This window comes from Aquarana catesbeiana, linkage group LG08, assembly GCF_042186555.1.
Source record: "Aquarana catesbeiana isolate 2022-GZ linkage group LG08, ASM4218655v1, whole genome shotgun sequence".
Lineage (NCBI taxonomy): Eukaryota > Metazoa > Chordata > Amphibia > Anura > Ranidae > Aquarana > Aquarana catesbeiana.
In genome coordinates this window covers 307,833,799-307,846,905 of record NC_133331.1, presented here as the reverse complement: position 1 = coordinate 307,846,905, position 13,107 = coordinate 307,833,799, and the positions used below count along the sequence as shown (strand labels likewise).

At 41.7% G+C, this 13,107-nt stretch overlaps 1 protein-coding gene across 1 annotated transcript in view; it reads left to right on the top strand.

The window, feature by feature from the left end:
* Nucleotides 1–12,874, top strand: part of LOC141106916 (uncharacterized) — a 49,477-nt gene extending 36,603 nt beyond the window's left edge. The window contains 3 exon segments of the mRNA XM_073597846.1: nt 525–531; nt 2,792–3,363; nt 11,458–12,874. Coding sequence (XP_073453947.1) covers nt 525–531; nt 2,792–3,363; nt 11,458–11,942 — 1,064 coding nt within the window. The 3' untranslated portion in view covers nt 11,943–12,874.
* Nucleotides 12,875–13,107: the final 233 nt, after the last annotated feature.

The following is a 13,107-nucleotide window of genomic DNA, read 5'->3' as shown; positions in this document are numbered from 1 at the left end:
GAGCCTCTGGTTTATAGACCAGATACATCCTAAATATAGAACCAATTATCCAACTGTCCATCCAGAACCTCTGTTATAGCCTCCAGATACAATTTTGGTTAGAGTTGTATTTTGAAAGGGAATCTCTGGTTTCCTGTTAGTGAGATTAATGAAATCAGTAATTTAGTATAAGAAGCCATCTGAGGTGTCAGAACTCTGGAGGAACTCTGTGCAGACATTATTCATCCCGGTACAGTCCAGATAATTCCCAGTTTATTATCCGTCTACAGAGAGGAGAGTCCTGTATAGATCAGGAGGAGGAGAGGAGGGTTCTGGGAAATCTGTAATGATAATTGTTATTTTCCCTCTGTACACTGGATTAAAAAGTAGTGAAGAAAATATCTGGTAAACCTTTATCATCCAATCAGCCGCCCCTCACATCACTGGGTAAGAGGAGACTTTATTGTAAAGCAGAGAGCAGTACGGAGGGTCCACCTAGATCCCCCATCATCTGATAAACACATAGAAACAATGTATTCAGTCAGTGTGTGTGTTTCCTACAGGTGGATCCAGTAATGGCAACCTACCAGAGAAAAGTCCCTGTCCTCTGTATTCCCGGGATTCCACACAGGAAGATCACACCATCCCTCACCATCATCAGGTAGGTGGGACTGAGCATGAAGACCTAAAATGTATTCTAAGCTATGAGATGATATTCTATGTAATTTCTTGTTCCTTTTTGGGGTTTAGGATGACAAAATGAAAGACATCAAAGTTGAGGTTAAAAAGGAAGAAAAATGTTTGTTAGTGGAGATCAGCAGTTTACAGAGGGGGGTGGTCCTCTGTACTCCAGGGATTCAACACAGGAAAAACAAAGCACCCCTCACCATGTTCAGGTAGAGGCCACTGGATTATAGAACTCATAAGATAACATGAGATAACATTCTTATATATAATCTTTCATTATTGACAGTTCATTTTTTTCTTGGTAATTCTATTTTATTATTTTGGGGTTTAGGGTGAAGAACTGAAAGACATCAAAGTTGAGGAAAAAGAGGAAGAAGAAGAGAGGTGGGTGAGTGGAGATCAGCAGTCTATGGAGGAGCAGGAGATGATTATGAAAAGTGAACAGGAGGAATATTCTCTACATATAGACACATGTAAGTAATAAAAACTAAATGCTGAAAAATCCAATTACTTTTATAAGTATGAAGTATGTATTTAAATAATTACAAGGTGGAGATATTGTAAAACCAAGAGGAAGGTCCATCTCCATTCCTTAATATAATATCATGTTCCCAACAAATGAGGAGGAGATACTGTACACCATATGAAAGGTCCATCTCCATTCCTCAATATAACGTCATGTTCCCAATAAATAAGGAGATACTGTACATCATATGAAAGGTTCATCTCCATTCCTCAATATAATGTCATGTTCCCAACAAATGGGGAGGAGATGCTGTACACATATGAAAAGTCCATCACCATTCCTCAATATAATGTCATGTTCCCAACAAATGAGGAGGAAATACTGTACACCATATGAAAGGTCCATCTCCATTCCTCAATATAATGTCATGTTCCCAACAAATGAGGATGAGATACTGTACACCATATGAAAGGTCCATCTCCATTCCTCAATATAACGTCATGTTCCCAACAAATGAGGAGGAGATACTGTACACCATATGAAAGGTCCATCTCCATTCCTCAACATAAGGTCATGTTCCCAACAAATGAGGAGGAAATACTGTACACCATATGAAAGGTCCATCTCCATTCCTCAATATAATGTCATGTTCCCAACAAATGAGGAGGAGATACTGTACACCATATGAAAGGTCCATCTCCATTCCTCAATATAACGTCATGTTCCCAACAAATGAGGAGGAGATACTGTACACCATATGAAAGGTCCATCTCCATTCCTCAATATAATGTCATGTTCCCAACAAATGTGGAGGAGATACTGTACACCATATGAAAGGTCTGTCTTCATTCCTCAATATAATATTTTTCTAACTGATGAGTTAAAGACACTGTACAGGCAAGCGCCTATATCATATTTACAATCTCTTGACAGTTTCCTTCAACATTACATATACTCAATATTATGGGCTGTCAGGAGTCACACGTGTATCTACTAAATTGCCCCTCACCATTGCAAACCATATGAAAGGCCCATCTCCATTCTTCAGTATGTTGTCAGGTTACCAAGTATTCATATTTTATGTTTTGATTGCACCTAATTCTATACCAGATCGCTGAGACCAGCATACTGTATATGACTTCTGAATAAATGGAATGAAGATTTTTTTATAACATTTAAACATTGATTTCCTACAGGTGGACACTATGTCTGGAATAATGTATCTTCAGAATGTAAAGCAAAAGAAAATGCCACCACACAAAGTTCTCCGGGAATAAATCCCAATACACAAATAATACATCCCCAACTTTACCACTTGGAGAAACCAATGGATCCATCTAATCCTGAGGAATCTTCTGATACATCACATACTATTACTCCGGATATACTTCTGGGATCTCACAGTACAGATACATCAACAGATCCATCTCATCTCAAGGGATCTTCCTTAAACCATGAAGGATCTCACACAGGAGAGCATTCCTTGTCATCTACAGTGTGTGGGAATTCTTCCAAAGAAACCATAGATAAGAGTGAGCATACTTTCTCATGTTCAGAGTGCAGGAGATGTTTTGATCGGAAAGAAAATGTTCATAATCACCAGGGATTTCACACGGGTGAGCGTCCTTTCTTATGTTCAGACTGCGGTAAATGTTTCAGTAACAAAGCAACTCTTCTTACCCACCTGAGAATTCACACAGGAGAGCGACCCTATTCATGTTCAGAGTGCGGGAAATGTTTTATTCGGAAAGAAGAACTTATTATTCACCAGAAAATTCACACCGGTGAGCGTCCTTTCTCATGTTCAGAGTGTGGTAGGAGTTTCATACAGAAAGGAAACTTTCTTAGTCACCTGAGAACCCACACAGGTGAGCGTCCTTATTCATGTTTAGAGTGTGGTAAAGGCTTCATTCAGAAAAGGCAACTCGTTCTACACCAGAGAATTCACAAGGGTGAGCGTCCCTTCTCATGTTCCGAGTGCGGGAAATGTTTCATTCGGAAAGATAAACTTGTTACGCACCAGAGAATTCACACAGGTGAGCGTCCCTTCTCATGTTCAGAGTGCGGAAAATGTTTTAATGAAAAGGGAAACCTTCTTAGTCACCAGAGAACTCACACGGGGGAGCGTCCTTTCTCATGTTCGGAGTGCGGGAAATGTTTCATTCAGAAAGAAAAACTTCTTCTTCACCAGAGAATTCACACAGGCGAGCGCCCTTTTTCATGTTCAGAGTGTGGGAAATGTTTCATTAGAAAAGATAGACTTGTTGCACATCAGAGACTTCACACAGGGGAGCGTCCTTTATAATGTTCAGAGTGTGGGAAATGTTTCACTGAATAAGGCTACCTTCTTATATACCAGAGAACTGACACTGGAGAGCATCCCTTTTCGTGTTCAGAGTGCGGGAAATCTTTCAATCAGAAAGGAAATCCTCTTATTCATATTCAGAGTGTGGGAAATGTTTCATTCAGAAAGATATACAGTACTTGTTAAACACCAAAGAATTCACACAAGTGAACGTCTTTATTCATGCTCAGAGTGTGGGAAATGTTTCACGCAAACACGTTTACTTTCTGGATGCCAGAGAATTTACAAAGGCCAACAACGTTGATGTTCAGATGAACATATGTGGGGTGTGGCAAAAATAACCACCAGAGGACAACATGTATGTCCTTTATATTAGCGTGTGGAACATGTTTCAGCAGCAGAAAATCACTTAGTGCACACCAGAATATTCACAAAGGCTAATAATCTGCCTCTGCAAGTGCCCCTGATGATGTCACGTATGATGAAACGCGTAGGATGGAGCCAGAACACACGCCACTGTGCTTGCGCAAAGTAGCTGTGGCCATCTTTGTTTTGGGAAACAGACTATACATCTGAATTGAATTGTTTGTACAACTTCTACAGGATTGTAAGTGCATCAAATTGTATTACATATCGTTTTACATACGGTTCTACGCTTTGGTGGGTGTCTCTTTCTTTTTTTATGACATCTGGCCTGTGTAGAGCCTCATTGCCCATTGATTGGTGGGATCCATCGAAGTGTGATGATCTGTTGTGACTCCTGAAGCAGGTTAGAGGCTTAGAGAAGCTTTTTGGACCTTTCCTTTCTGAGGGTCATGATAAACTGGTAATCCCCCACATGTCACATATGGTGGTGGTCTGCGTGGTGGTTCCAGTGCTGAAAAGCTTGGATGATCTTTGGGATTCACAATCATCTATTTCTTTATAAACGGTGAAGACCACTCAATCACTTTTTGATTTCTCCATGGGACTTTTTTCTCAGTTTTATGTAAACACTTATATGTGAGTAATTTTGATCTTATATATTGAACATTTGTATGTTATGTTTATGTATTTTTTATATGTGCTGCAATGTTTTATGGAGCCACTACAAATGCCACAAAGAATATTCCCATTGCTGCCATCTTGGGTCCTCATGGTCACAGTGATGGGCTTCACAATTAAGTAATTATCTTCATCATTGAGACAGGGATGACTATCTTCATTGACCTAGAAACTATGTCAGTGTCACATCTTTAGCATATCCCTTGATATTAGTGTTAATCAGAGGAGGACCATCTTACATTAGCGGTGTAGCACTCACCCACAAAAGGGCCGCTGAGAAAGTACTGAGGTCTTCCTTGCCAGGACAGAGGTCACAAGTCACAAGCGCAGTCTTACGCATACCAACAATAATGGCTCCGTCTAGGGGATGTCTTTTTAGAATTTATTGCTGAGTATTGTGAAACTGGAGAGGGGTTTAGAATCACAGGATACTTAAAAACAATATCAGTAATCAATAGGACAAACTTCGCACTAAATCCTCATAACTGCAATCACACATTAAGTCCCCAATCAGGTCCTACTCGCTGTGTTCCAGGAGCTGTCCACCACTCCACTTCCACCAGGAGATCCTTAGTAAGGGGGATAACAGATTTTTCTCCAGACCAGTACTTTTGACAATGACTCCAGTACAGATCCTTTACCAGTCTTCCCCAGGCCATCAGACTAACTTCTGCTGGGGCCCAGACTATAACCAAAAATCCTCTTTGCAGTCTTCTCCATGACCTCAGCCCAGCTTATGCTGAGGCTTAGACTTTAGCCCAAAATCCTCTTTGCAGTCTTCTCCATGACCTCAGCCCAGCCTCTGCTGAGGCCCAGACTGTAGCCCAAAATCATCTTTGCAATCTTCTCGAGACCCTCAGCTCAACTCCTGATGAGGCCCAGACTTCAATTCTATGTCACACTGGTTATCTCCATGGGGCAGCAGCCCAAGGATAACTGGAACCCTCCCTAGAGAGGAAAGAACCCTCTGGAAAGGCCTCCTAAACATTTATCACCTCCCCAGCCACCTTTTGGATGCCTCCTTCCAGGGTTTGGCTGGGGCATGATAAATAATCATACTTGTCATTTGACTCTCTCTGCCCTATATTCTGGAAACCTCTTCCAGAAGCAGGAGGGAGGAATCAAACAAGCAAAACTAACAACCTCCTGCACTCAAGGTGGATGATCCATTCAAGTGATGGAGGACATTTTTGGCTCTGAAGAAGTGGGTACCTATCCTCAAAAAGCATCAACCATTGGAAGTGTCATCCCTACCGTGCAGTAGTACAGAGAGTGTTGGTCACTGTGGATATTGATGAGCTTGATATCATGTGCTATTTGTGAGTGCATATCTGTTTTATTTCTTCAATAAAAATATTTTTTTAAGGTAATGCGCAAGGCTGGTGCACCCTGTGTTTTTGTTTTTCCATGGAGGAATCAAACACCCAGCTTAGGAAACCCTGACTAGACTAAAACAGTAGATCACTGCTCCACTGATTGCAGTGAAGTTAAAAAATAAATTTAGCCTAGCAGCCTAGCCTAGGAGGACGCTACAGCGGTAAGTGGTGATTACCCGTGTACATTATTGGTGAGTGAAGATGGCCTTCCTACATTTAAAGTCAGTATGAAGAATGTTACTTATATTGGTTTTAGTGGCAAGAATGTCCGCTGACTTTGGTGGTTATTGGGAGAAATGTCCCCTATATTGGTGGTCATTGGGGGAATATCCCCCAATCTGGTGGTCATTGGCAGGAATGTCCCCTAAATGAATGGTCATTGGCAGGAATGTCCCTTAAATTTGTGGTCATTGGGAGGAATGTCCCCTAAATTGGTGGTCATTGGGAAGAATGTCCCCTATATTGGTGGTCATTGGGGGAATATCCCCTAAATTGGTGGTCATTGGGAGGAATGCCCCCTAAATAGGTGGTCATTGAGAGGAATGTCTCCTAAATTGGTGGTCATTTGGAGGAATGTCCCTAAATTGGTGGTCAGTGGGAAGAATGTAACTTCATATTAGTGGTTGGTGTGAAGAACCTTCCTTACGAGGTATGACAATTTAATTCCCGAAATTGACTGTACCTATAAACTAGCGGCTGTTGTCACCTTCAAAGTAGCCTTCTTGTAAAGCAACGCATTTTTTCTAGATGACTGTGCCACTGCCGGAAACATTCCTGGAATTAGTTTTCCGGAACGCTGCGCAGTATCTTTGTCGCGGCGCACTGGGTGTCTGGCATTTCATCAAATTTGCGTCCTTTTAATTTTTTAAATTTTGGAAACAGCGAAAAGTTGCAGGGTGCTAAGTCAGGGGAATAAGGTGGTTGGTCAATTTCGGAATGGATTTCTGGGCCAGGAACCCGCGAACACTCAATGATTCATGCGTGAGAGCATTGTTGTCGTGGAGAATCCACTTATCAAGCCAGAGTTCCAGTCATTTCCTCCAAACAGATTCAATAACCTTTTCATTTTCCATATTTACATCCGTACTTTGCATTTTTGGCTGCCCACTTCATCATGGACATCTTCCCTCCCCTCCTTAAACTTCCTATACCAGTGATGGCGAACCTTGGCACCCCAGATGTTTTGGAACTACATTTCCCATGATACTCTGGCACTCTGCAGTGTAGTGGAGCATCATGGGAAATGTAGTTCCAAAACATCTAGGGTGCCAAGGTTTGCCATCACTGGCCTTACCATTCAAAAACATTTGATTTCTTCATGGAATGTTTACCAGAAGCCTGTTGTAACAGAGCTAAAGTTTCACTCGCACTTTTGCCAATTTTCACAATAAATTTTACGTCAATCCGCTGCTCCAGATTCTTGTCATTCATTTTCCGCCAACAAGCCAGCCCACACACATGTTATTTCTTCTACTACTCCAAAAAGACAGAGTCCACTGGTCTGCGACCCAGGAGAGTGCAAGCTAGAACATGTCAGAACACGCTCGAGTGACCCACCACCATGTTGCTACACAATGGGCATTCCAGGAATTAAATTATCACACCTCACACATCAAATAAAAAAAAAAAAAAAAATTACAACTATTGTTTTCTAACAATATAAACATAGTGTGTATATAGAAATATATATATAATAACATTAAAGCTAGAACTTTTTTTTTAAGTGATTGGCCTTCATTCGAAGAAGGCACCATGATACGGATTTTGACAGATTGACCAAAGAACAACGTAGGCTGCAGTATTTACATTCTCCACAAGATGGTGAGTTCACTTATGAGCCTGGAACGCAAAGAAGGAAGTGATGTAATGTACAGACAGGAAGTGATGTAGGGTACAGACAGGAAGTGATGTAAGCTACAGACAGGAAGTGATGAGATGTAGGGGATAAGGACAGGAAGTTGCAGATGAGAGGTGACATATTCAGGCTAGGAGACATTATAGGATCACGAAGCCAATAAGGTAATGTTTTTTTTATTTTTTTATTTATCCAACTGTTCTCTGCAGGTCCCTCTATCACAGCAGCCCCTCTCCTCCAGTTTGAAGGTTTCCTCCAACTTTGCCCTCCATAGGACGCTGCTCATAGCACTGGGCTCCTGGTAGTCTCTTCAGCAATTGCTGCCTTGATCATAGCAATGGTCAAGGCAGCAGCAGCTCCTAGTAATGTGCCCAGTCTTTAACCACACTCCCTGAGACAAACACACAGGTACCCCTGCAGCATATGGGGGGTCACTACTCCACATCCCAGGCCACCAGCTCTCTTCCTGGGTCACGACGACTCTTTTTGAACCCCACGAGGGTCTTCTACCGGTTTCTTCATGATGGGTCGGGCTTACTACCCTGTTTTCCCGAAAATAAGACCTAGCGTGATTGTCGGTGATGGCTGCAATATAAGCCCTACCCCCCAAATAAGCCCTACCATGTTTCCCCGAAAATAAGCCCTACCCTGAAAATAAGACCTACAAGGACTTTAACTGGGGCTTATTTGGGGGGTAGAGCTTATATTGCAGCCATCACCGACAATCACGCTAGGTCTTATTTTCGGGGAAACAGGGTATGACCAGAAGCCAGCCAGCCTGGCCCAGGCAGCCAATCAGAAGTCCTCTCGCCGTAAGGCTACTAGGGGTGGGTCTTCTTCAGATGTAGCAACAGCCAACAGAACAATCAAACTTCCTCTCTCCCTGCAGCTGTCTGGAGGGAAAAGAAAAAACATGTCCTTGATGCTGTTTGTACCCAGCACTGCTGGGCAAGATTTGAAGAGCTGTGCTCAGTGCTACACAGATGTCCCCAGACCTATTTTGGTGGAGTTGGCTGTCAGGGTAACATCAATGTGCCCAGTACAAGCAGTGTCCAGTGACACTTATAGGACGGGGCTCACAATATAGACATTCCCGGCCACTGTGCACACAGAACAAGGTCATGTTTACATATCCTCCATCATACATGGTCAGTGCTATTTACTAAACGTATTCTCTCCAATCTAATATTTACCAGGTAATACCTCCCTTGAAAGCCCAACTTGAGATTTGAATTTCACTCCCATCCTGTTCTTGTTGTTGGTCAGCTGGACAGAAAGTGGACACGAGGATCTCTACAAGGACATCATGATGGAGAATCAGCCGCCCCTCACATCACCGGGTAAGAGGAGACTTTATTGTAAAGGAGGAGCAGTACGGAGGGTCCACCTAGATCCCCCATCATCTGATAAACACATAGAAACAATGTATTCAGTCAGTGTGTGTGTTTCCTACAGATGGATCCAGTAATGGGAACCCACCAGAGAGATGTCCCCGTCCTCTGTATTCCCGGGATTCCACACAGGAAGATCACATCATCCATCACCATCATCAGGTAGGTGGTAGGACTGAGCTCATATTCTAAAAATGTATTCTAAACTTTAAGATAAAAGTCTTCTATACAATCTCCTGTTCTTTTTTTTTTTTACAACTCTCTACTATCATTTTTGGGATTTAGAGCGAAGAACTGAAAGACATCAAAGTCAAAATTAAAGTGGAAGAGCACTTGGATGTTAGTGGAGATCAGCAGCCTATGGGTGGTCCTCTGAGTTCTAGAAATTCTACACAGGAAAGTCACAGCATCCCTCATCATGTTCAGGTAGAAAGGACTGGGCAATAGAACTCAAAAATTATTCTAAACCATGAGATAACATTCTTATATTTAAAATTGTATTATTGGCAGTTAATTTGTCCAGATAATTTATTTTATTATTTTTCTGGTTCAGGATGAAGAAATTAAAGTCATTAAAGTTGAGGTTAAAGAGGAAGAAGAAGAGATGTTGGTGAGTGGAGATCAGCAGTCTATGGAGGAGGGGGAGATGACTATGAAAAGTAAACAGGAGGAATCTTCTCTATACATTGGCACAAGTAAGTCCTAAACAATAAATGCAGAAAAAAAATCACATTTTTGTTTTTCTTTGAGTAAAAATATGTATTTAAATATATTCTTCCATTTTTTAATATTATGTCATATTCCCAACAAATGAGGTGGAGATACTGTACACCATATGAAAGGTCCATCTCCATTCCTCAATATAACGTCATGTTCCCAACAAATGAGGAGGAGATACTGTATACCATATGAAAGGTCCATCTCCATTCCTCAATATAATGTCATGTTCCCAACAAATGAGGTGGAGATACTGTACACCATATAAAAGGTCCAGGTCCATTCCTCCATATAACGTCATGTTCCCAACAAATGAGGAGGAGATACTGTACACCATATGAAAGGTCCATCTCCATTCCTCAATATAATGTCATGTTCCCAACAAATGAGGAGGAGATACTGTACACCATATGAAAGGTCCATCTCCATTCCTCAATATAACGTCATGTTCCCAACAAATGAGGAGGAGATACTGTACACCATATGAAAGGTCCATCTCCATTCCTCAATATAATGTCATGTTCCCAATAAATGAGGTGGAAGAAGGTCCATCCCCATTCTCACAGTAACAATGTCATCAATGCAAACACTGTTACCTAGTGTGTTTATTGTGTTTTCTATTGTTTATCTGGTTATGGTTGCACCCAGTTCCACACCTGAGCTCTGAGATACTGTAGAGTGTTAGACCAACATACTGTATATGACTTCTGAATGAAAGACATGAAGAATTCTTATACCATTTACAAATGTATTTCCAATAGGTGGACACTATGTCCTGAATAAATTATCTTCAGAATATAAAGCAGAAGAAAATGCCACCAAACAACGTTCTCCAGGAGTAAATCCCAACACACAAATACATCATCAATTGGGAAGACCAATGGTTCCCTGTAATCCTGAGGAATCTTCTGATGATCCACATACTATTACTGGTGAAACAAATCTGGGATCTCACAGTACAGATCCATCAACAGATCCATCTCATCTCAAGGGATCTTCTTTAAACCATGAAGGATCTCACACAGGAGAACATTCCTCGTCATCTACAGTGTCAGGAAAATCTTTTAAAGAAACAAAAGAGCTGCTTATACACCATAAAAACCAAAAGAATGCGCGTCTTTTCTCATGTGTAGAGTGCGGGAAATGTTTTAATCAGAAAGGAAACTTTCTTAATCACCAGAAAATTCACACAGGTGAGCGTCCTTTCTCGTGTTCAGAGTGCGGGAAATCTTTCATTCAGAAAGGAAGCCTTCTTATACACCAGAGAATTCACACAGGTGAACGTCCTTTCTCATGTCCAGAGTGCGACAAATGTTTTAGTTTGAAGGCACAACTTGTTTTACACCTGAAATTTCACGGGGATGAGCGTCCTTTCTCATGTGAAGAATGCGGGAAATGTTTCAAAGAAAAAGGAGGCCTTCGTAAACACCAGAAAACTCACACGGGTAACCGCCCGTTTACGTGTTCAGACTGCGGGAAATGTTTCCTTCAGAAAGCAAGCCTAGTTTTACATCAGAAAACTCACACCGGTGAGCGTCCTTATTCATGCTCAGAGTGTGGGAAAAGTTACATTCGGAAAGAAGGACTTATTATTCATCAGAGAATTCACACCGGTGAGCGTCCTTATTCCTGCTCAGATTGTGGGAAATGCTTCAAGGAGAAAGGATGCCTTGTTCAACACCAGAGAAGTCACACGGGCGAGCGTCCTTATTCGTGTTCAGAGTGCGAGAAATCTTTCCTTCTTCAGAAAAGCCTTATTATTCACCAGAGGGTTCACACGGGGGAGCGTCCTTTTTCATGTACAGAGTGCGGGAAATGTTTCTCTCAGAAACATATACTTGTGGAACACCAGAGACTTCACACGGGCGAGCGTCCTTATTCATGTTCGGAGTGCGGGAAAGGTTTCACTCATAAAAGTGCACTTTCTGCACACCAGAAAATTCACACGGGAGAGCGTCCCTTTTCATGTTCGGGGTGCGGGAAATCTTTCTCTCAAAAACATATTCTTGCTGAACACCTGAGAGTTAACACAGGGGAGAGTCCTTTTTTATGTTCGGTGTGTGGGAAAGCTTTCGCTCAAAAATGTGCACTTGCTGTACACTGGAGAGTTCACCAGGACTAACGGCTTTTATATTGAGATGGCTATATGGGGAGTGCGCTTTCTGCACACCAGAAAGTTCACACAGGGGAGAGTCCTTTTTCATGTTCGGAGTGCAGGAAATCTTTCTCTCAGAAACATACTTGCTGAACACCTGAGAGTTAACACAGTTGAGAGTCCTTTTTCATGTTCGGGGTGTGAGAAAGCTTTCTCAGAAACGTATACTTGCTGAACACATGAGAGTTAATACAGGGGAGAGTCCTTTTTCATGTTCAGAGTGCTGGAATCTTTCTCTCAGAAACATACTTGCTGAACACCTGAGAGGTAACACAGGGGAGAGTACTTTTTCATGTTCAGTGTAAGGGAAATCTTTCTCTCAGAAACATATACTTGCTAAACACCAGATAGTTAACACATGGGAGAGTCCTTTTTCATGTTCGGAGTGCAGGAAATCTTTCTCCCAGAAACATATACTTGATGAACACCTGAGATTTAACACAGGGGAGATTTTTGTTTATGTTTTTGGTGTGTGGGAAAGCTATCACTCAAAAATGTGCATTTGCTGAACACTGGAGAGTTCACCAGGACTAACTGCTTTTATATTGAGATGGATATATGGGGAGTGCACTTTTTGTTCACCAGAAAGTTCACGCGGGAGTGCTGGAATTTTTCTCTCAGAAACATATACTTGCTGAACACCTGAGAGTTGACACCGACGAGAGTCCTTTTTCATGCTCGGGGTGTGGGAAAGCTTTCTCAGAAACATGTACTTGCTGAACACCTGAGAGTTAACACAGGGGTGAATCCTTTTTCATGTTCGGAGTGCGCAAAATCTTTCTCTCAGAAACATATACTTCCTGAACACCTGCGAGTTAACACAGGGGAGAGTCCTTTTTCATGTTCGGAGTGCGGGAAATATTTCTTTCAGAAACATATACTTTCTGAACACCTGAGAGTTAACACAGGGGAGAGTCCTTTTTCATGTTCGGGGTGCGTAAAATCTTTCTCTCAGAAACATATACTTGCTGAACACCTAAGAGTTAACACAGGGGAGAGTCCTTTTTCATGTTCAGTGTGTAGAAACTCTTTCTGTCAGAAACTTATACTTGCTGAACACCTGATAGTTAACACATAGGAGAGTCCTTTTTCATGTTCAGTGTATGGGAAAGATTTCGCTCAAAAATGTGAG